This window comes from Gossypium arboreum, chromosome 8 (assembly GCF_025698485.1).
Source record: "Gossypium arboreum isolate Shixiya-1 chromosome 8, ASM2569848v2, whole genome shotgun sequence".
Lineage (NCBI taxonomy): Eukaryota > Viridiplantae > Streptophyta > Magnoliopsida > Malvales > Malvaceae > Gossypium > Gossypium arboreum.
This window is the reverse complement of record NC_069077.1, coordinates 4,335,258-4,360,546: the sequence shown is the minus strand read 5'-3', so window position 1 is coordinate 4,360,546 and position 25,289 is coordinate 4,335,258. Positions and strand designations below refer to the sequence as shown.

Below are 25,289 nucleotides of genomic sequence, written 5' to 3'. Positions count from 1 at the left end.
ACAAAGCATTGGTGATAGGCTGTAGAGGCCGCAACGAACGCTCTCGTGGACTTGGGCCCGTGGCCCCGCTTGTGTAAATTTAACTGTAGGTGAGAAGTAGTTGGGTTTGTCATGTCGTGTGCATGGCATAGGCCATTAAGGGCTTCGTTGGGCCAAAATGGGTCGTGTAGACCCAATGGGCCTATGGGCTCCACACGGATAAAATCTATGGTAAGCGACTTTTAATGAACCAGACTTTGATGTTCGCATAGCTGTGGCTATTTTTGGGCTAAATGGACCACACGAGTGTGTGGGCCCGCTTGGACCGAGTAATGGGCATTAGGCTCATTTGCGTCGTTATATCTATTTAGGTTACTTAAGTCGCTCGAGGCGATGGTGGACCTTCTGTTGGGTTGTTAAGACCTTGATTTGTAAAATTACTGAAATGCCCTTGTAGGGTAAAATGATTGTAATACCCCTGTATGGTAGGATGATGATTATGTCCTTATGTTCCGTATGACTGATGTGCTTATGATTTACATATATGATTGTACTGAGTATGACTTTACATATACGTAATATTTATGACATGACATAATATATGGGGTTGGGTTATTATTGACTGAGGAAGTGTACAGCCTGTAGCCGTTCTGTACAAGGCTTTCAGCCTTTCTGTGATACTTATGGCTTAGAGCTATTCTGTTAACTGGTAGCCTTACTGTGATATTTACGACCTTTAGCCATTCTGTCTACGGCTTTGAGCCGTTCTGTTGACTTAGTGTCGCAACCGATACTAAGCTTGGTGTGTTGGATGGGTAGGTCGATTTTATCCCCACAGTAAGTGCAGGGTTCGACGGAGGCAAGTGCAGGGTTGGATGGGATGGGTTAGCATGCATCACACATTATGCATATGGAACTATTTCTAATACGGGCTAGGCCCAACTATTACTGATATAGGCTAGGCCCAATTGTTACTGATATTGAGAATGGGCTAGGCCCAATTGATTCTAATGATGGCTAAGACCCAAGTGAAATTGTACTAGGCTTAGGCCCACACACATTGTTCTGTTACTGTAATGGGCTCTGGCCCAGACTGATTCTGAATTCTGTTTGTTTACTAACTGTTTTAATCTAGGAGGGGATTACACACTTAATTAATCCCCAGCGTTAGGTGGATCGGTGTCGCAAAGGGACTCGGAGACGACCACACAACTACACATGTTTTATTATTTCGTTTATTTAGTTAAGCATTTTGGTTTTTTTATTTGGGTTGTAATAAGGCCTCTTTATTTTCTTAACTTTTTGTTTGGGAAATTTATTTTGTATGTTTAGTATCTATTAGAAGTAGGACATGGTTTTCCAAAACAATAATTGTTTTCAAACACTACGTTTCCGCAACATTTTCGAAACTTTTTCGTAACTTAACTTTTAAACATCATGTTTTCGTAAATCGACTATTTTAAATTAAGCCTTCACAACAAACGCCGTTTAAATAGGAATAACTTTCCAGTGAACCACGTTTTGCAAAATAAACCAACGTAAACTAAGGTTTTCACAAGTTTTAAAATGGCCAGAGGTTTTAAATAGTAAGAAGGGTTTTCAATGGAAACATGGTTTTCGAAAAACAATTCAATGTGACACGCCAGATTCAGCCATAACGTCTAGGCCGGGTTTGGGGTGTTACATTTTTGTTTTCTTAATTTTGAGATGTTTTCCTCCAAAAGTATGAACTAAATTTCCTAGATAGCTAGGGAGGATGAAACCTAATATGGATCTTATTATTTGATTTTTCTGAATTACATGATAAATATTTGTTCTTAATCTCAATTACGTGTTCTTATTTCATGTTTTAATGTTTTTAGGATATTAATTCATGATTGATGTGCTTATTCAATAGAGTAAAAGTCCTTGTTTAAGAGTATCTGGCATAATTGAGTGGAGTTGCATGCAATCCTAGAAATAGGATGACATAAATCTACCAGATTAAAGTCAAATCTAATAGGAGAATTCATAGATCGAGTTAATGCGACAATAGGGGTTTTAATTATAAAGAGATTTCAATTAATCAACCTAGAGTCAGTTATTTTTACTCTCGAAAGGGATATTAATATAATTTAGGGATTTCTACGGATCAAGGCAAGTGAATAAATCGTTTAATTCAGATTTAGAATAATAAGTGAAGTCTAGGTGGATTTTTTCCTGGGTATTGTCTCTCTCATCGATTTTCTTCAATATTTTCCTACTTTATTCTCTGTTTAGTTCTTAGTAATTAGTTAGTTAATTTTAAATTAAACAAATCCCTTCAATTTTATAGGCTAGATAATAAAAAGATAGCAATTAGTAGTCCTTTTAGTCCTCGTGGATACGATATTCCCGACTCACCATAGCTATACTACCATTCAATAGGTGTGCTTGCCTTTGTTGTATTTTAGTTAGTTTGTGATGTCATCAAGTTTTCGGCGTCGTTGCCGAGGAATAAAATATTAGGAACACTAGATTTTTATTACTTTAGCCATTTTTATTTTTATTGCATTTTATTTTTGTTTTTATTTTAATTTACTAAAATTTTCTTTTATTTGCTTCTAGCAGGTTCTTTCAGTTTATGACTAGAAGAAACCCGTCAGGACCTCTCGTATTCGACAATGAAATAGAAAGTACAGCTCGTAGAAACCGTAAAAAAGCAAGGCAAATTCGACAAAGTACAATAGAAGAGCAAGAGGAAATCATTAATATTACTGAGGAGATAGTTGAAAATCAGAATAATCAGCTACCTCCTGTAATTGTCGTAAATCCTACTTCTTGTACTATGTACGATTACGCCAAGCCCAATTTAACTGAGGCTGAATCGAGTATTGTTAGACCTGCTATTACTGTAAATAATTTTGAACTGAAATCTAATACTATTCAAATGATTCAACAGTTTGTTCAGTTTGATGGTTTGCAGGACGAAGACCCAAATACTCATTTGGCTAATTTCCTAGAATTCTGTGATACTTTTAAAATTAATGGCGTTTCTAGCGATGCCATTCGCTTTCGGTTGTTCCCTTTCTCATTAAGGAATAAGGCTAAACATTGGTTGAACTCCCTACCACGAGGTTCTATCACTATATGGGACCAAATGACCGAAAAATTCTTGTTGATGTACTTTCTACCGGCTAAAATAGCCAAGTTGAGGAACGATATCTCTTCCATCGTGCAAATGGATTTAGAAACTCTATATGATGCATGGGAGAGGTATAAAGATTTATTGAGAAGGTGCTCTCACCATGGGTTACCTTTATGACTACATGTTCAAACTTTCCACAATGGTTTGAACCCCCTCAACTACACAAATGATCGATGTAGCTGCCGGTGGTACTATAAATAATAAAACACCTGAAGATGCTTATGAATTTATAGAAGAGATGTCACTGAATAATTATCACTGGTAAGTCATGAGGAAGAAGCCAACAAAAGCAGCCGGAGTTTTTAACATTGATGCGGTCACTATGTTATCAAATCAGGTAGAACTTTGAATAAAAAGATTGATGGTTTATATGGTTCTACGCAGGTACATCCGGTAATGCAATGCGATGCAAATGGAGGAGGGAACCATTCAGAAAATCGATCCTACAACCTTAGCACAGAAAACGAACAAGTCAACTATATGGGTAATAATTCTAGACCTCAGAATAATCCCTATAGTAATACTTACAATGTAGGTTGGAGGAACCATCCTAACTTCTCTTGGGATGCTCAAGGGAATCAGAGACCACAACCCCTCTAGGCTTTCAACAACCACCTTACCAGCAGGAGAAGAAGTCGAACCTTGAGGAGATGTTGACTAAATTTATTTCGGTGTCAAAAACTCGCTTCCAAAACACCGAAATAGCACTCAAAAATCAACAAGCGTCGATTCAAGGGCTTGAGAATCAAATTGATTAATAGGCAAAGATGATTTCAGAACGACCACAAGGTAGCTTGCCAAGTAACACCGAAACTAACCCAAGAGAGCAGCTTCATGCGATTACTGTTCGAGATGAAAAAAGGTTAGCTAAATCTGAAGTTGAACCGAGGTAAGAAACTATGGTAAGCAATGGTAAGGTTGAGGTAAGCCAAAATAAGCAAGATTTGGTCGGAAATGAATGTAAACCTCGTGTGCCATATCCCAACAAGACAAGGAAAGACCACACAAACGAACAATTCTGTAAATTCCTTAAACTATTGAAAAATTACATATTGATTTACCGTTTATTGAAACTCTTTCGTTGATGCCAAATTCCGTTAAATTTTTAAATAAACTTTTAACAAATAAGCGGAAGGTAGATGATTTGTCGCACGTAAAGCTAAACGCAGTGTGTTCATCCATTTTGCAAAACAAACTACCCAACAAATTGAAAGATCTAGGGAGTTTTACTATTCTTTATTTAATTGGTAGTTTAAATGTTAAAAATGCTTTGGCTGATTTAGGGGTGAGTATTAATGTCATGCCCTATAAAATGTTTAAACAACTAGGTCTTGGGAAACCCAAACAAACTAGTATGAGTATCCAATTGGCAGATAAAACTATTAGATTTCCTAAGGGTATTGTTAAAGACGTGCTTTTTAAAATTGATAAATTTATATTCCCAGTTGACTGTTTTGTTTTAGACATGGATGAGGATAGTGACGTACCTTTAATTTTAGGACAACCCTTTTTAGCAACTGCTAGTGTCATGGGGCTAGACCCTAGCCCTGTGACTCTAGAACTATCATAGATGTTGGTACAAGTGAGTTAATACTTCGTGTAAGTGATGACACGATTAAACTCCAAGCTTGTGATTCTGTTAGGATATCTAGTGATCGAGATGATATTACGAGTTATTTTAATGTGAGTTACCTTGTGGCTCAACCTTCTTTGCAGGAAATTCCTCAGAAAAAGGTGATAAAGCCACGGTCCAACTCAAGTGTCAAAAATAGAACAACTCATGAAGAACGAAGGCTTCAGATCGATGAACTAGACGAGGGCGGACACATGTCAAGGAGAAACCAAAAATACACGATACAGAACCGAAACAAAGCCATGACGAGCATAAGGATGTAACAAACCACTTTAAGGTTGGGGACCAGGTATTGCTAGATGAAAAGGGCCCTCGAATTGCCACTTCAGAGCTTAACGCAAACAGAGTGACTCCTTTTACGGTACTCAATGTCTTCCCATACGGTACAGTCGAGGTAACTCATTCTCATTTCGACATTTTTAAGGTAAATATTACTCTACTTAAACCTTATTTAAATAAAATAATTGATAGCGAGAATGAAGAGTCTCGACTTCGCGATCCACCATGACCATGCAAATCTGAGGTAAGTCGAGCTTAGACTTTAAATAAGCGCTTCTCGGGAGGCAACCCTAGTGCTAACACTGCTATTTTTCTTAATTTTATTTCATGATATTTTTTTAAAAATTAATTCATTTTCAAAATCTAAAAAAAAATGTGTGTTTTTGACCCACACGGCCTGGACACACGGGCGTGTCCTAAGCCGTGTGAAACCTGGAGCTAATTTTTTTTCAAAGTCAAAGAGTTACACGAGTAAGGCATACGACCGTGTGACCCACACGGGCATGTAGGATCTCACATGGGCGTGGGAGAAGTGAAGGAAATCACACATGGTCTGGCACATGGCCGTGTAACATATACGGCCTGGACACATGGGCATGTCCATGGCCAAGTGAAAACTCGGTTAATCACCCCAAATTTTTTATTTTTTTATTATTAATTTTATTTAATTAATTAATTAATTAATTAATTAATCTTATTCTTATATTTTTAATTTTTTATATTTTAGTTTTTATATATTTCTATTATTTTTATTTTGCTATTTCTATTTTTTTCGTATTTTTTTACTATTATCATTACAATTACCTTTAAGTTTATTGATATCATTGAGTTTATTATTTTTTTTATTTTTTATTTTTATCTTTCTTTTTAATTTTGTTTTAGTTGTTTTATTTTTTATTTTCTTTAACTTATTTTCATTATTATCTTTTAAAATATTTATGGTTGTTTCTAATCGAGTTATAACCCTTAATCTTCTTTATTATTTGTGTTTATTTTCTTGTTAGTTTGCTCGTAATCATGAGTTACATTTAGATTTGACTGCAATTCCACTTTTCACTATTTTGAAGATCTCATCCAATATTCAGGGTAGTTTCAGTTTTCTCCCTCTCTTATGATATTCTGTTTATACTGTGATTATATATGTTTGTACACCGAGGACAATGTGCATTTTAAGTGTGGGGAGGTTATCTATAGAATTATTAGAAAATCCCTGAATTATGTCTTGTGTTTAAGTAATTTTCTCACATTACTATTAGAATGAATTCTTATTGATTTATGATTATCATTGATGTGTTTTAGATTAAATTCATATGTAATTGTGCATTGATTGTTTAAACTTTAAGACACTAGAGAATCAAGCTTTATAAGTCTATTTTCAGAATTAAAAATTTTAAGTTGTTTCCCTAAATTGAAGTATTATCTTGAAGTTTGAGATTTACAAGATTAACATCAAAAACCATAATTTTTATGAGATTTTGTGCCTTTAGAGCATACACGTTTCTTGCTCACTCTATTATTGGTTATGAGTGTGTCAATACTGATTGGTTATTCTAGAACTTGCTTCGATTATACATGTTGAGACCACACATTTGATTTGATATAATGAGATGATAAAGGCACCTAGGTTTTAACCCACTTATCCCATAAGGCTACCTTCATAATTAACCCTTAGTGAACCCGTTTTAAGCCTAACAAGCCGTTTCTTGATTTATCCATTAATATTAACCCATAATTCATTTTTGATTCATTGAGAATTGTTTCCTATTTTATTGACTCCCTTTTTGTCGAGATTTGATTTGGTTAGTTGCTTAATTATGTTCTTTTGTTTCAGTTGTTAAATTTTATCTTATTATCCATTGTTCTCAAAAAAAATGAAAAAAAAAAGTGAAAAAAAATACATTTATGTTAATTATTACTAGTTCTATGTTTTTGAGCTTAAGTAGTTAATTTCATATTTTGAGAAGAAGCTCGTATTATTCTTTAATAATTTCGTTTGATGCAATTATTTAGTATTAGTTTTTTTTTCTAGTTAGGTAATTTATCAATTCGATCTCGATTCTAACCTTCTTTTTCAGCCTTTATCCACACCTTTAACCCAAGCCCCATTATAACCCTTTAAAGACCTTTTGATTTGTGTATCATATCATTTTATAGTGGTGGAGATTTAATTTTCATGCAAGCCTATTGTAATGACTTTTCATAATTGACTTTTGAGTACTTAATTTTTGAGCCTTAAACACTTTGAGTGGTTTGAGTGAATCTTTAGTGAGGATGTAAAATCTTGTCGATTTTGAATTAAAGGTAATTACTTAGATAAGGGGAGATACCTATGTTTTCATGTCTTAAAAAATGTGTGACTCGGATTGTTTGAATCTTTAAGGCTCTTTTAGTTGAATTATCCATGTGTTATTATTTGTGAATTATGAAAAAACATTATTGATGAGAATTACAAGTTGAGAAAGATTAATTTTAATTATGAGTTGAGGATTTTGCTTGAGGACAAGCAAATGCTTAAATGTGAGGATATTTGATAAGCCATAAAAGTAACATGTTTTTAATCTCATTCTTGATGTGTTTTTGGATGATTTATTATATGAATTAGTGAATTTGATGCTCCTAATCTTTTAAATTCATGTTTCTATACTTAGGTGAGCATAGGGGAACGAAAGGAGCAAAAAACAAGCTAAAATCGGCAAAAAGAGTTGTTTCCAGGATTCATATAGCCTGGGCATTTCCATACGGGCTGGCCACACACCCATGTGAGCCACACAGGCTGGCCACACGCCCATGTGCCAGTTCGTGTCGATTTCGCACCCTGCTTCCCTAATACGCGAAAAAAACCCAATTTTTAGGGTTTCTGAGCATTCTAAAGTCTATAAATACACACTAGAAGAGGACCTAAGGAGATAGACAGAGCTGAACAAAGAAAAGACTCGAAGAACACCAATATATTCAACTCAGAAGCAGGATCTCCTTCAAATTGAAGATTTCCATTCAATTTCTCTCGAAGTTTTTGGGTTTCTTTATGTTTTCTTGTTTTCCTAATTTTGAGATGTTTTCTTCCAAAAGTATGAACTAAATTTCCTAGGATGAAACCTAAGATAAATCTTATTATTTGATTTTTCTGAATTACATGATAAATATTTGTTCTTGATCTCAATTATGTGTTCTTATTTCATGTTTTAATGTTTTCAGGATATTAATTCATGATTGATGTGCTTATTCAATGGAGCAAAAGTTTCTGTTTAAGAGTATCTGGCATAATTGAGTTGAGTTGCATGCAATCCTAGAAATAGGACGACATAAATCTACCGGATTAGAGTCAAATCTAATAGGGGAATCCATAGATCGAGTTAATGCAACAATATGGGTTTTAATTAGAAAGAGATTTCAATTAATCAACCTAGAGTCAGTTATTGTAATCAACCTAGAGTCAGTTATTTTTACTCTCGAAAGGGATATTAATATAATTTAGGGATTTCTACGTATCAAGGTAAATGAATAAATCGTTTAATTCAGATTTAGAATAATAAGTGAAGTCTAGGTAGATTCTTTCTTGGGTATTGTCTCTCTCCTCGGTTTTCTTCAATATTTTCCTACTTTATTCTCTGTTTAGTTCTTAGTAATTAGTTAGTTAATTTTAGAGTAAACAAATCCCTTCAATTTTATAGGCTAGATAATAAAAAGATAGTAATTACTAGTACTTTTAGTCCTCGTGGATACGATATTCCTGACTCACTATAGCTATACTACCATTCAATAGGTGCGCTTACCTTTGTCGTATTTTAGTTAGTTTATGACATCATCAGTCATCATTTGTACCGAGTCATCATATTCAATTGAAGTTAGTTTCTGATTTTGTTCAAGAGGTGTACTTGTTGGTTTTGCTTCTCCTAACCCCACATCAGCTATCGATTCCAACGCATACTTTCATTGATTCAACACAATTTCTTCACGTGATCGCATCACCTCTATCATAAGAAAATATTTCAATGCACCTAAATCTTTTCATCTTAAAATTTTGGTACAGGACCTTTTTTAACTCATTTATCATACCAATGTCACTCCCTATGATAAATAGATTATCAACATAAACAAGTAAGATGACGATGTTACCCCCTTGTCATTTGGAAAATAAGGAATAATCATATTTACTTTGTATGTAACCTCCTTGCAGCAACGCCTCGATGAGCTTTAAATTCCATTGTCTAGAAGCTTGCTTCAAGCCATAAAATGATTTGAGCAGACAACACACATTGTGCTCCCCCTGTATGCAAAAACCATCCGGAATATCCATATAAAGCTCTTTACACAAATCTCTTTGTAGAAAAGCATTGTAAACGTCCATTTGAAAAAAAGGCCAGTCATGTATGGCAGCTAGACTAATAACAGTCTGAACGATAACATGCTTAACAACAGAGGAGAAGGTCTCTTGAAAATCAATACCAGCCTGCTGATTAGATCTTTTCCTGACCAATCAAGCTTTAAACCATTCAACAGAGTCATCAGAGTTATACTTGACCTTATATACCCATTTGCATCCAATAGGAACCGCACCAACAGGTAAAGAAACAACCTCCCACATACCATTAGCTTCTAAAGCCTAAATTTCTTGTTGCATAGCATCAACCCACATTGGATCCAAAATGGCCTCAGCATATGTTCGAGGTTCAATTAATGAAGAAATATGGGCTGCAAATAACTGAGTGTGAATAGGTAAATGTAAGGAAGAATAACCATTAGAAATAGGATATGAACCTGTAACAAGAGAAGTTGAAGATTGGTTGGAACAGATGTAATCTTTCATCCAAGCAGGCGTCTTGACAGACCGTGTGATACGATGTAGAGGGGGAAGAGAAACTGGTGCAGATGGTAAGGTCAGAGAAGAAGAAGGTGCTGGAACATTAGGTGAGGGTAAATATCAAATAGGGATAGAAGACAAAGGCTCAAGATGAAGAAAACTGGAACTATCATCCATAGGAAAAAACAGAGAATTTTTTGTAGGAAATGCAAAAGGAAATACTGTCTCATGAAAACTAACATCACGATTAACAAAGAAATTTTTGGTTTCAAGATTGAATAACAAGTAACCTTTCTGAATAGGAGAATAGCCCATAAACACAGATGGAATAGTCTTAAGAGAAAATTTATCATGATAATTAGGTATATAGCATAACAAAGACATCCAAAAACCTTTAAACAGGAAAGATTTGGAGGTTTTCGATATAATATTTCAAAAGGACTCTTCCAACGCAAATAGGAGTAGGGAGTCGATTTATTAAAAAACAGGCAGTTAACACACATTCACCCTAAAATTTACTAGGCATATGAGACTGAAATCTAAGTGACCCAGCAACATCAAACAAATGTCTATATTTTCGCTCAGCAACTCCATTTTGCTAAAGAGTGTGAACACACGAGCTTTGATGTATGACACCTAACATAGTAAAAAATTCATTGCATTCGGTTTTAAAAAATTCATACCCATTATCGTTGCGAACAATTTTGATACTAGTGGAAAACTGATTTTTAACCAAAGCAAAAAATTGTTTAAGATATACAAAAGCATCACTTTTATATTGTAAAAAATATATCCATGTCATCCTTGAGTAATCATCAATAATAGTTAAAAAATACCTATGGCCACTATGAGTAGAAACTCAATAGGGTTCCCACAAGTCTAAATGAATAAGGGAAAAAATAGAATCGACACGAGACATTTCTATGGGAAATGAAAGTCTAGTTTGTTTAGCAAGAGGACATACAGGACATTTGTGTATGCTATCACTATTCGAGACTATACATGGAAGGTTAGGCACCTTATTCAATCTTGAAACCGAAGCATTCCCGAGCCTAGTGTGCCAAAGAAACAATGGTTCAACAGCTGTAATAAAAGCAACAAATGGAGTCGGATCCACACTAGTCTGTCGAGACGAACCTAGGATGTAAAGACCACCTCGCTCCTTACCAATCCCCCTTATCTTTCCACTTGAGAGATCATGTATAAAGCAAAATTGAGGATAAAACGAGACAACACAATTGAGATCAATGGTAAGTTTAGAAATAAAGAGAAGGTTATAATGGAAATTTGAAACATATAGGACTTTGGTAAGTTGAAGACCAGGTAAAACAGTACATGTACCAACATGAGAAATTGAAACAGAAGAGTCATTTGGGAGTTGAACACAAGATGAATGCAACGCACATGCAACAGGAGATTCTAAGAATTGAAAATAAAAAAATATGTGGTCAGTGGCTCTAGTATCTATAATCTAAGTATGACCAATATTAACCATACCTGCTAGACTTGCAGTAGCTTCAACTGTGGGCTCCTTGTTCAGCAAACTCAAGATTTGATGATACCGTGCTTGAGCAAATACATGTGCTTGTGGACAAGAGCTATTACTAGTCGATTCATTGCCATTCACAGAATCAATGACAGAAGCATTATTCACTACAGATCCAGAACCATTGTTTGCCTTTTTCTTAGTAAACTTGAAATCTGCAGGATAGCCATCTAATCTTGCAATGATCACATGTACCAGTAAACCGTTTCTTTTGTACCATGTGTGCTGAGTGAAAAGAGACTAGATCAGACCCAACATCTCCATAGTTATGTTGCCTCTGTGACTCCTCTTGCACAAGCATTGAGTATGTGTGATTAACAGACAGTAACGGGTTTATTAACAAAATTTGGCTTCGCATCGCATTATATGTTTCATTCAAACCCATTAAAAATTGAAATAGACGTTGTTGCAAAAGATGCTCAACATTCAGTCTGGATTGAGCACACCCACATGAAGAAGACGGCAAAAGAGCATCATATTCATCCTAGAGCAATCGCAACTTAGTAAAATATACAGAGATGGAAGTAGTACCTTGAAAATGCGAGATGATTTCACGATGCAAAAAATAAATTCTTGAGCCATCAATTTTGTGGAACCGTTCACTAAGATCATTCCAGACCACTGCTACACTAGATGCAAAAATAATCCTTGCCGAAAGTTCTTTGCTGACAGTATTCAAAAATCCAAGATAGTACAATAACATTACACCGCTCCCATTGATAACCCATTTCATCTGGCAATGAATCTTTAGAATAGGTGCCGTCCACAAATCCCAATTTGTTTTTGGCCAACAACGCAATTTTCATTGTCCGGCTCTAGACTTTGTAATTCTCAACTCCGAGAAACTAGTGAGACACCAACAAGGCACCTTGAGTATCAGATTTGGGCCAGTGAAAACCAACCAAAAAGAGGCCCGTTAATCAATTTGTAGAGCCCAAAACAACAAAAGAAAAAACAACCAGCAGCTATATCTGTCAACATCAGCGATGGGAAGGAAAAAAGGACGACTGGAAGAACGAAAATTATGAATGATCGGAAAAACCAATCATTGACCACCGAAAACATAGCGATCACTGGAGCTCTGAATACCATGTTGAAAACCGATCAAGAATTCATTGATGAAAAAATAACTGTATGTACATCCATGATGAATCAATCCTGCTACTTAATTTGTCAGTATTTATAAACTGTGTGCTAACCAACCTATCTTATACAAACTGATTCTAACTAACCAACTAACTGCTTGCTTATTTCACAACAGGCATGGACTTCGATTTGCTGGCACTTTAATCAAAGCTGGCATTGCGTTTGCAGCTGCTGCAAGTGATAATCATAACAATTCAAATGGTTTTCAAGATTCATCATTTGCCGCAATATCTGGGTGGATTCCATGTCTGTTTGTGAATCATTTAGACCCCATATGTTCTGGATATATTGGTTACTTCAAGCATAGGAAAAAGATTGAAGACATTGGAGCTGGGGGTCTTGCAAGGCTAACAAGCCAGCATTCACTAGGGAATATGGCAATGAGTGCAGTGGGAATAAAGGGTATTGACACTACGGAACCACTTCATTTGCTTCCTTCGGCAAATCTGACAGTGAATCTCTATCCTTGCCAAGATGTGATTTCTGCTCATGAGCTTCATCAATGGTGGAGGCCTGATCTGAACTTGAGTTGCAGTGTTTACTAGTACAAATAGTTTGTCGCTGTCATGGCTGCTGCTTGATCTGCCATCGGTTATTCGGGGAATGTATTAATATTATTACAGGGTTTACAACTATAAGCTTTCAAAAAAAAAAAAAAGAAATACTGGCTTGTAGTAAATCCTAAATAAATTTCGTAGAATTTAAGCCTTAGTCTGGCCTGCCTTTGCTTGCTTTGTATTAAGATTGTATAAGTTTAATGGAAATGGTGATAAAAAAGCCTTTTGTAATTTATGTATTTATTTTTTTATAGTGAGGTATTCCGGAAGTAGTTTATAGTTAATTTATTTAGGGGTTTCTTTCCTTTATTTTACTAAAAAAGAAGCAGCCTTTTGTATGTATATTAGCCAAAAGCTAGAGTGTGTAAGAAAGGGAGTTTTCAAAGGATTTTTCGCATTTAAACACATTTAAATTCATGAAATTTAAGTTATTATAATAATAACAGTCTTCAACTCATGCCACCACTGAAGAAATTAATATTTATAAAATACACAAGGCAATGTAGTTAATGGCTTCTGGATGAACTTCATGATTTGTTATCGGTTTCTTTACCTGAGGGAGCAACTGAGATCTCACTAAGGGAATTAAAGCCTCTATGTTTGATGAAGGTAGTGAGAAAAAAGTACGAGGGCTTGATGGCTTCACTTCACATTTCTTTTAATTTGCATGGCATATAGTTGGTAATGATCTCTCTAACGCGGTTAAGTACTTTGTTGAGTGCTTGACGATGCTTCCAGCTTTTAATGCTCCTATTGTTGTCTTAGTCTCTAAAGTGTCTAAATCCTAATCATGTTTAAGGATTTTAGACCAATCTCTTGTTCTTCAGTAGTGTACAAGTGTGTCACTAGATTTCTGGTTAAAAGGATCACTTCTTTTCTCCCTGATTTGATTTCCGCTAATCAGAGCGCTGTCATACAAGAAAGGTGTATGACTGATAATACCTTGTTAGCTTAGGAGATTGTAAGAGGTTATAACAGGAAGAACTTGTCCCATAGGTGGGCAATGAAGGCGGACCTGCAAAAAGCTTTTGACACACTCAATTGGGGGTTTTGTGCTTGATGTTTTGACTGCCATGTGATACCTAGATCTTTTTGTAGGGTGGATAAGAGCATGGCATCACTACTCCAATATTTTCTTTCTAAATGGTGGTCTGGTAGGATTTTCAAAGGCATTAGAGGCATCAGTCAAGAGGCGCACTGTCCTCTTATCTATTTATTATTGCCATGAATGGGTTATTTAAAATGCTGGATGTGGTAGTCAAGGAGACAATCTGTTGATATTTTTGAAGGGTACTATGGGCTCAATTGTGGGTATTAAAAGCGTCCTTGACCAATTTTACATTTTGTCTACGCTGCAACTTAATGCGTCAAAAGTGATTGGTATTTCTCAAGAAGAGTCGGCTTCAATTCATCATGTCACTGGATTTCAGATAGGGAAGCTACCTATACGGTACTCGAGGGCACCCCTTGTGACCAGAAGGTTGACAATAAGGGTCTGTTCTCCTTTATTGGAGAAGATTTCTGCTCGTATTTCTTCTTGGATGCAGGTAGAGTGTAGCTTGTTCAATCGGTAATCTTTCATGTTCAAAATTTTTGGTATAGGCAATTTATTTTGTCAAAAGTTGTACTCCAACGTATTAATCAGATTTACGCCTGCTATAATTTTGGAAAGGGAAAGATGGGGCGACAAAGAGAGTAAGGGCAAGTTGGGGAGAAATTTGTAAGCCCAAATCCGAAGGGGGACTTGGTTTAAAGAATCTTGAGATATGGATCCGTGCTAATATGATGTTAGCATATCCAAGCTACTTTGGCTAGCGAGGGCTCGCTTTGGATAGCTTGGATGCAAGCTTATATTTTAAAAGATTAATAGTTGTGACAGGTCACGGTGAATGATCTTGGGGTTGCGAAAGGAAGCTAGTTCTTGCTTATACTTGGTAAGTCAATGGTGAATTGCCTGTGAAAAAGAACTGGATCGAAATTAGAATGGAAGAAGGTAAAATCCCTTGGCATGAAATTCTTCAGCATCCACTACATATATCGAACCATTCTATTGTTGCTTGGATGGCGATCCTGAACAGGTTACCACCCAAAGAGAGACTTCAGTCCACGGGGCTTAATATTAACACTTGCTGCAAATTGTGTAGTGGGCTGAGGAGACAAGGGATCATCCATTTTTTGATTGTGAGTTCTCAAAGGAAGTTTGGGGAGCAGTTCTTAAGGTTTGCAATATTAATAGAAGGCTTAGTTGTTAGAATCAAGAACTCACGTGGGCTATCACATAAAAAGGGGAAATTGACAATGATTAAAAATATTGTACCCATACCTACTTTCTTTAAATTTAATGATATCAATATGCAAAATATCATATATTAAAGTCTTAAGCATAAAAGAAGGAGGAGCGTTCTAAGTAACACGATGTGCATAGAATAAGGTGTATTAGTAAGATCATGAATTACCTTATTTATATTTTAAAATGTGTTTATTTGAAAATTTTAAAAGTGATCTTTGAAAAAAATGAAAATATGTGAAAATTAAAAATAAAAAACTATTTTCATAGTTTTCGCTAAAACTAGAAAATGATTTTCACCATAAAAGTAAAATTTTTAAAGAGATTTTATTTTTATTTTTTTAATTTTTAAAGAGGTTTTATTTTTATTTTTTAAAAGAGGTTTTATTTTTATTTTTTTAACTTTTAAGAATCAAGATTAAATTGATAGAATATGTAAAGTTAAACGCTAAATTTATTGATTGTTTTAGAATTTTGACCAAATTGATAGAATCAGTAAACATTTGAAGGCTAAATTTATTATTATATCATAAGAAAAGGTCACATCAATGTTCTGTTAATGATTTAATGAAATAGTGACCAAAACATCAAATGTCGATAACTAAAATAAAATTTTGTGAACCTAAGTGGCTAAAATAATAACACGTTAATAATTGAGTAACTATCATAAGAATTTTACGAAAAATACAGTAATTTGAGATGAAAATTTATAACAGTCAAAAACCAAATTTAATTAAAAATAATTATATAACCCAATTAAACTAAATTTCATAATTTGTGTGTTAGCCTTATTTTGACACATCGCTTCATGTAGAGATGCATTTTGTATTTGCATAAGAACATTACTTTCCCCCCCTTTTTTTTTTATTTGATTCTAGTTTCAATTCTTCCTCGTTTATTCTACTATAAAATTGTTTAAAAGGCCTATTTCGAAATTCCGTAAAATAATTTTATTATAGATCCTGATCATATTTGTATCTTTTGACATAATGTTTAGAATTACCTATAATTCTTACTCAACTCATAAATAAGAGGATAATACGATTGAAGTACACTCGAACCAACGTCTTCTTACATTGACAACAATACTCATACAAATCGAACTAAGACTCAATTGACCTTTATTCATAAAATTAAAAAACCAAATAAAAAATGCAAATAAAAGTAACATTACATTAACTTAAAGGAAAAGTATATATGCCAAAGAAGACATAATGCAAGCCTTCCACACGACATTTCTACATCGTCATATGCCCCATGTCATATTATATTCTTTAAATTTTCTCTCTTCATATAAAGTAATTTTGTTCTCACTCATCCAATATTATCGAAGATTAGTAAATGTAAAATTCCAAGTTTAATTCAATTTCTTCATATAATATATGAAATTAATTTATAAATTTAAATTTAATTTTTAACATTTATAATATATATTTTTAAAATTTTCGACATAGACTTGCATATGAAAAATAAATAAATGTATCGATAATTTATAATTAATTATTTTCTCTATTTATTTTCTAATATTCTTCGAGGTTGATGTCATGTGCATAATCCTATGGTTCCAAAAAGGAAAAAAAGTTTTAGATAAAGAATTGATAACTCAACTATTCTTTATGTATGCTTTTAAAAATTGTATATATACATTATACTAATTGACACATTAATAAATGTATATATACATGAAACGAGAAAAAGATAGAACCGGAAAAAAAAAAGTAATTGTCGACAACAATTTTGCTTATAATATTGCTATTAAAATAATAAAAGAAAATGAGGATCTTTAACCTAAATCTACTAAGGAATGTAAAAATAGAAAAGATTGGCCAAAATAGAAAGATGCAATTCAAGTAGAATTGAGTTCACTTTCTAAATGTGATGTTTTTGGACCAGAAGTCCAAACATCTAAAGGTGTAAAAGCCGGTAGGATATAAATGGGTATTTGTGTGAAAACAAAATGAAATTGATAAAGTCGTAAGATATAAAGCTCGCCTTGTAGCACAAGGATTTTTGCAAAGGCCCAACATTAATTATGAAGAGACATATTCTCCTATGATGGATGCAATCAAGTTTAGATGTCTTATTAGTTTGACAGTACGTGAAAAACTTGTCATGCATCTAATGGATGTTGTTACATCCTATTTATATGGTACATTTGATAGTGAAATTTATATGAAAATCCCTGAAGGATTTAAAATCCCGAAAAGATATAGAGTTTCTTGATAGAATTGCTCGATCAGATTAAAGAAAAGTTTATATGAAATAAAACAATCTAGACGTATGTGGTACAATCTTCTTAAGGAATACTTGTTAAAAGAAGGTTACAAAAACGATCCAATTTGTCCATGTGTCTTTATAAAAAGATTTGGATCAAATTTTGTGATAATTGTTTTTTATGTTGATGGACTAAATATTATTGGAACTCCTGAAGAGCTTCAAAATACAATAAATTGTTTAAAGAAATAATTTGAGATGAAAGATCTTGGAAAAAAAGTTTTATCTTGGATTACAAATCAAGAATTTAAAATATGAAATTCATGTTCATTGATCAACTTATATGGAAAATATATTAAAGAAATTTTACATGGATAAAGCATACCCATTAAGTACTCCAATGGTTGTACGATCGTTAGATGTGAATAAAGATCAATTTCGTCTTTACGAGAATGATGAAAAGTTTCTTAGTCTAAAGTGTCATAACTAAGTGCCATAGGGGCATTGATGTATCTTGCAAAAAATACAACACTTGATATAGCTTTCGTTGTAAACTTGTTAGCAAGATTTAGTTCTTTTCCAACATGTAGACATTGGAATGGAATTAAACATGTATTTAGATATTTCAGAAGGACCATTGATATGAGGTTATTTTATTCAAATGATTCAAAATCCCTATTGGTTGGCTATGTTGATGTTGGATACTTATTAGATCCACATAAAGTTTGATCTCAAACAAGATATTTATTTACATGTGGGGGTTGTAATGACCTAAATTCAAGGTTATCGAAATAGTAGTTTCGTAACCACAAATCCAATTTAAAGAGATATTTATTTCAATATTTTTACATGAAAATTAATATGATAGGAAAATCATATGAAAATATGGATAGAAAAATTTTACCGATTTAGGGGTTAGTTAGAAAAAGAAATTATTGAAGAAATTGGGTAAAATAAGGTATCGGGACCTCTATCTCGTAAAACCGAGTTGAAAATAATTTTATAAATATTTATAAAATGTTAGTAATGTGGTATTAAAATTTCGTTAGGAAATTTTAATGTTTGGGTAGTTAATTAAATAAAAAGGACTAAATTGTAAAAGGTGTAAAAATGGTTGGGATGATTAAATAGCTTAAGTGTCTAATGAGAGAAGATTTAAAAGGCAATTATACCCAAAATTTATTTGGGCTGGACGGAAAGGGCATGAAATCAGCAGGAAAATTGATGAATTAAGGGCAAAATTGGAATATTACAAAATTAACTAAATAAAGCTAGGACTAAATAGGAAATATCTAGATTTCTCTTCATTTTTCTTCATTCTTATCAGCCAAAATGCCATAGGAGGGGTTCTCTAAGCTGGTATTCCATAATTTTTGCACCAAGTGAGTTAATCCTTGCCTTTTTCTTGTAATTTTTGTGTTTCTAAAACTTTTACAACTAGGTCCTACTATTAAATTCATTAGTTTTTTATTTCATGGATGAAATTTAAAGTCACCATGGTTGATTACTGTAAGTTTATGATGAAATAGCATGAAATTTAAGCTTTAATTTGTTTATAAAATGATTTTATTAGGTAATTTCAATAGAAATTGATTTCTATGACCTAATTGTGAAAATGTTTGGAATTAAAGTCTATTGCTGAAATTCTGATTCCTAAAGGCTGTAAACTAGTTTAAGGTGATAGAATACAGTGTTAATTGAGAAAAATCAGCTCAATTGAGAGGCTAATTGAGTAGGGACTAAATTATCATTTATTAAAAGCCTAGCGGAAAAATGGTAATAAACAGCTTGCACTAAAACAGTTTTGGACAGCACTAGTAGATTAACTTTGAAAAATCAACATAAATTTTATAAATTTAATTAGAAGATGAAAAAAATATGAAATTAAATCTTATTGAGTGTAGTTTCTCATAGAAGAAACGGTGTAAGCAATGGATCTGTAAATCATGAGATATAATGAATTTTGTGAGATAAGGTCAGAATGAATTCGGATTTCCCTGTTTTGACTTTGAAAAATCATAAAAAAATTTAATAAAAATAATTAGGGACTTAAATTTATATGTTTAGAATCCTGAATGAGTCTAATTTCAAGAAAAATAAACGAGAACATCATCTGAATCTTGTATGAAGAGATAATTAATTTTTAGTGAAGAAGGGTCAGAACTGTCAGACAACAGAACAGTGGTGAATTTAAAGAATAAACTGTACTTATTGGCTAAACCAAAAATTCTGAAAATTTTCTGGTAAGAAAATATGTGAGTCTAGTTTCAGGGAAAATTATCGGATCCTAATTTGGAGTTCTGTAGCTTAAGATAAAAATAATTTAGTGACTATGACTTAAGTAGATAGCTTTGAATAAACTATAAATAATAATAATGAAATTATAGAAAATGTTGCATATGAACATGAAATGTATTAAATTGATAATTAAATTTATTTATTTAGATCCAGAAGATTCAAATACGAAGCTAGACCGAGGAAAGGAAAAAGTTCAGGATTAGTAGATTTTTGTACACGAACAAGTATCAAGGTAAGTTCATGTAACTTGAATTATATTTTTAAATGCTTGAAATGTATGTTATTGATGTGAATATGATTTGAATGTTCATCGTATGAAAATTGATAAAACATTGATATATTTGATAAAATGGGAAGAAATCCGGTTGAATGGAAGGAAAATTTGATGGATCTCGAGAAGGAATTGACGGTAAAAGAATCTAGCACGACGGGTGATCCTATCTGATATAGGCCTCCAAGAATATGTGTAAATGGATCTGCCCAACCGGTAATCCAATTAGGGTTTGAATTTAGCCTCGGACTGTAATTCGATCCAAGCTCTTTAGAGTAATTGTCATTGCAGGAGATTTAGCCTGAACTGGTAATCCCGACAATACTCTATGAGTTTATATTGCAAGGGATTTAGCCTAGACTGGTAATCCCACTGCAAGGTTAAGGTTCGAGGGAGTGTGCTCTCTAAAATGGAAATGTGCGCACATATATACGAATTGATGGTCTCGAAAATTGTACGGTAAAAGTGTACCTCTGAAAAATCCATCGAAATTTCGAGAAATTCAATGGGATAAATATGAAAAAATAACAAGGGAATGGAAATCATGGTATTAATGAGCTCATCAATCATGATATATGTAGAAGCCCAAATTGCCCGGGCCCTTAAACAACCCATCAGCCAACCCTTACCCAAACCCCAATTACATCAAAACCCAACTAAACCTACCCAAAAACCCACTAACCCAACTAAACCTACCCAACAACCCACTAACCCAAAACTAATCTTAGCCCAATACCAAACCCAAAACAAATAACAAAAAAAAACCCTAAATCAGCTACTGCCCCCTTTGCCACCGCCGCTTCTGTCCCATCACCTCTGTCAGCCCCATTCCACCGTTCAACCATCACCTGCAAGACAAAGAGAACACGCAGGCAGTAAAAACAGATTAGAGAAGCAATGTAGACGGCTATATAAGCCGAACAAAGTAATGTAAAAGGGGATTTTTTTTTCAGTCATTTTTGATCAATACAAAATGATTTAAACACAAACACAAACAGTAATCCGAGGGAAATCAAAAGAATACAAGGATAACACCAAATCAGGCAACCAAAATACCAAAACCACAACCGAGAACATAAAGTGATTTTAAATTTATTCTTGTTTTGTTTCGGGTCCATTTTCTCGCATATATATACATATAAAAAAAACATAAAATAATAATACAAAAAGGTACCTTTTCGATTTTTCGGCCACCACCCGCGGTGGCCGACGACGGCGTCCGACGCGACGGCAACCGGCCAGTTCTTCACCGGATTTCTGAATGGCAGAGAGAAAAGGGGGGAAAGAATTCATTTTTTTTTAGTGAAGAGGGGAAAATGAGAATTTTTGCCAAAATTTTGACTTATATAATGGCCCCATACGACGCCGTTTTGAGGATGGGTTTCAGAGGCCAAAACGACGTCGTTTTAGCCTCTGACCCGAAACCCGACCCAAGGAAGTCTAGGATTCGCGTGTTTTTGGACCAAGGGTCTATTTGCACCCTTGGTCCTTCCGCTTTTGAGGCCGTCTTAATGTGGTCCCATTATGTTTTTTTTTCCTTTTTTCGATTTTTCCCCAGAATTTAATTTATGTTTCATTTTAATCCCCATGTGAACTGCATCATTTCGGAAATGGGAATATTTTTCCTATTGATTCCTACCCTCTCCTGCGTGTTCGCATTTGGTCCTTTATTATTTTTCAAATTGGCCCTGAACTTTTATTTTAGGTTCGTTCCAGTCCTGTTTATTATATTCAATATTGTAATTGAATTAATTGGTTTAGTGTTATTATATTATTCCACTATTATTACCTAATATGTATCATCATCATTATTCTACTCTATTATTATAAAACGTATTGTTATTATTATTATATATTAGAGTATATTTATTATATACTGAACATGTATATATATTTTATAGCATTATTTTAATTACTTCATTTTAATATTATTATTATATTATATTTACTTTTGTATTTCTATATTATTATTATTATTATTATTATTATTATTATTATTATTATTATTATTATTATTATTATTATTATTATTATTATTATTATTATTATATATAGTAGTGTATATTTTTATTATCTATGTATATGCATATGCATTCATATATAGTATTTTTTAATTACTTTATCATTTTTATTATATTATATTGTTCTTTTTTTGTATTTTGATATTATTACTATTATTATTATCATTGTTGATATAGTGAATGTTTTTGTTATATATGTATACATATATGTATTTATATAGTAATATTTTTAATTACCTTATTTTAATATTATTATCATTATACACTTTCCTTTTATGTTTATTATTTGCCACTTTATTGTTAATTAATTTAACTTATCGATTATTATTATCATTATCACTATTGTTATTACTTTACTATCGTAATATAATGTATTGTGAATATGACTTTTATTTTCATTATTATTATTTTTACTTAATACTTATATATATATATATTATATAGTATTATTAATAGTTTTAATATTATTGTTTTTGTTAATATATTAGTATGTCATATATGTATTCTTTTAATATATATATATATATTATACTCCATATTACATATATATATATTAATATTACATTATGTATATATTTTTTAAAAATATTATGTTTTTATATATTATGTATATATTTTACACCATATTAGTTATGTTTTTGTACTATCTTATGTGTACATCTTGAATATTATATTATGTATGTATTTTAAACACCATATTTATATATATATATATATATATATCATGTATAAATTTTAATACTTTATTACATATATATTCTTATATATTATGTGTATATATTTTAGTACTATGTTTTATATATCTTATGTATATATTTTAAATACCGTATTGTGTATAGATTTTAATGCCATTATGCATATTTCAACACTATTATTATTTATTTTAATATTGTTGTTATTATCTACATACATATATATAGATATATTTTAAGTACTTATATTAAACATATTATTTCCTTATTATATTATTATGTATTTTGCTTTCATTCTTTCTTTTATTTGTAAATATTTTTATTCTCTTTTATTGTAAATATCATCGCTATCATTATTCTAATATTTTATTTAAATATTCTTCGTTATCACATCATTACTTGCATTTTATTACAATAAATCTTTTTATTTTTCATGTTTCCTAGTTAATTTCAATAAATAAGGCAACGTCCCGATTTCAAAATCAAGTCCATGATTTCATCGCTATGTTGGGTGAATCACGTTGGCTCTTATAATAAACGGGACATCCTTCTAAAAAAACCAAAAAAACTTGAAACTTTTTTGTTTTCTTCAATCGGTTCACGATTAAATTTTAGATTGAACTTGTATTTTTAAAAATTAAGACAACACATGTTTAATAAGATATCAATTTTGGGCGTCACGAGGGTGCTAATACCTTCCTCGTGCGTAACTGACTCCCGGACTCTATTTTTCTCTGGATTTTAACGTAGACCTAAATTTGGCCTTCTTTTTATCAAAAATAAAACTTTTGGTTAAAATGAAGATTTATTAGGTATCCGATGACACCTAGAAAAAGGGATCGGTGGCGACTCCTTTTTTTTAAAATCAAAGTTCATTTCTCAAGTTTTCACTAAATCGCCACAATTAGCGACCGAAAGCAGAAAATTTTTTACGTCACTAAAGCTGGCGACTCCGCTGGCGACTATTTTTGAGAGTCGAGTCGAATTAAACGCGTTTTGTCAAAATTTTCGAATTTCCTTTGTTCAAATTAATGTTTAGTCGTGATCTTCAAATTTTGTTTTCAAAAAAAAATCATGCATTTGCATCATGTTGTAAATGTTTTTCTAACTTGTTTTATCTTTTGCTTGTCAGCTCTTTTAAGTTTCGTAGTTTTAAAATAAGATGAAAGGTTTGTGAGTTTCTCTCCACACACCGTGCACTTGCATTTTTTCATAACATGAGCTCTCTACCCGGGCACCGTCTGCTTAAGTGGAAGTAAATGCTATACCTTCGTGAGTTAACTCGTCCCTCCGCACAGGCTAGTGAATACTTCCGGGTTACATACGACTTATGCTTTCGTGAGTTAACTTGTCCCTCCGCATAGGTTTAAGTAAATGTAATCCCTCGAATTGAACTCGTGAGCCTGTGATGGGCTATGACCAAGGCTTCGTACTAGTCTTAGTAGACGATAGTACGAACAATTCGAGTACTTGTCTAGAACCAAAACCGCATATAGTAAACCATACGAACCACCTAACTAGAGCCATGTCGAACCTTTGTTCATTTAGTAGTCACCAAAATAAGTACACGGGAGAAACGCCTCTTATCTTTTGCACTTTCACTTTGTATGCAAGGGGATTGGGTTGGTTTAAGAAACTAGATCGGGTAGCATAATTTGATAAATTTTCCATAATTTTTCTGCCTATATTTGACTACTAACCAGGGTTGTTCGTCTTTGCTTTATTTTTCATCATGCATTATAGGCATCATATTAGAAAAGTGTTGACTAGAGATCGGTTGCCAAAAAACGGGTTTCTGATGGAAGAGTTGATTGTACAAACAACCGAGAAAAATATCGTAGTCCGGGATTGGTCTTCAAAAACCCAGAAAGAAAAAGGGGATAGTTTAATGGAAGGATGTGTTTCTAATCTACCCGAGTACATAACTGTGAATGTTCGTCGGAATAATCTGGAAGACTTGATTCAAATTTGGAATCAGTGGGACTCGGACACTAGGGGTATCTTCACTGAGAGGTACGGAAATATAGCCCACCTGATCACTATCAACATAGTCGAGCGTTTGATTCAAGCCATGATCAGATTTTGGGATCTGGCCTATCAATGTTTTACTTTCAATCAGGAAGACATGAGCCCGACTATAGAAGAATATGCTGCTTTGCTTCGCATCGATAATGTGCAATTCCACAAAATATATGTGAAAGAGCTCAAGTCGATGACCTTCAAGAAAAAAATAGTGAAATTGACAGATATGACCGATACATTGGCCGAAAAATAAATAAAGAAGAAGAATGAAGCCATCTGTATCCCGTGGTTTTTCCTGCGAGATTTGGTTCTAAGCCATCCCGATGTGTTGAAGAGAGTGAATCTTTTCGCTTTGGCCATTTATGGATTGATCGTCT

General features: G+C 33.1%; 1 protein-coding gene and 1 non-coding gene across 2 annotated transcripts; one reads left to right on the top strand and one right to left on the bottom strand.

Annotated features, from left to right (window-relative positions):
• Positions 1-3,145: 3,145 nt before the first annotated feature.
• On the bottom strand, positions 3,146-3,252 carry LOC128279572 (small nucleolar RNA R71). Its single transcript, XR_008269774.1, has one exon. It is a non-coding gene; the product is annotated as a small nucleolar RNA R71 (small nucleolar RNA).
• A 9,176-nt stretch (positions 3,253-12,428) lies between these two features.
• On the top strand, positions 12,429-13,095 carry LOC108488592 (GDSL esterase/lipase At4g10955-like). Its single transcript, XM_053031701.1, has 2 exons — positions 12,429-12,580; positions 12,666-13,095. The coding sequence occupies exons 1-2, from the start codon at positions 12,429-12,431 to the stop codon at positions 13,093-13,095; spliced, it is 582 nt and encodes a 193-aa protein (XP_052887661.1).
• Positions 13,096-25,289: the final 12,194 nt, after the last annotated feature.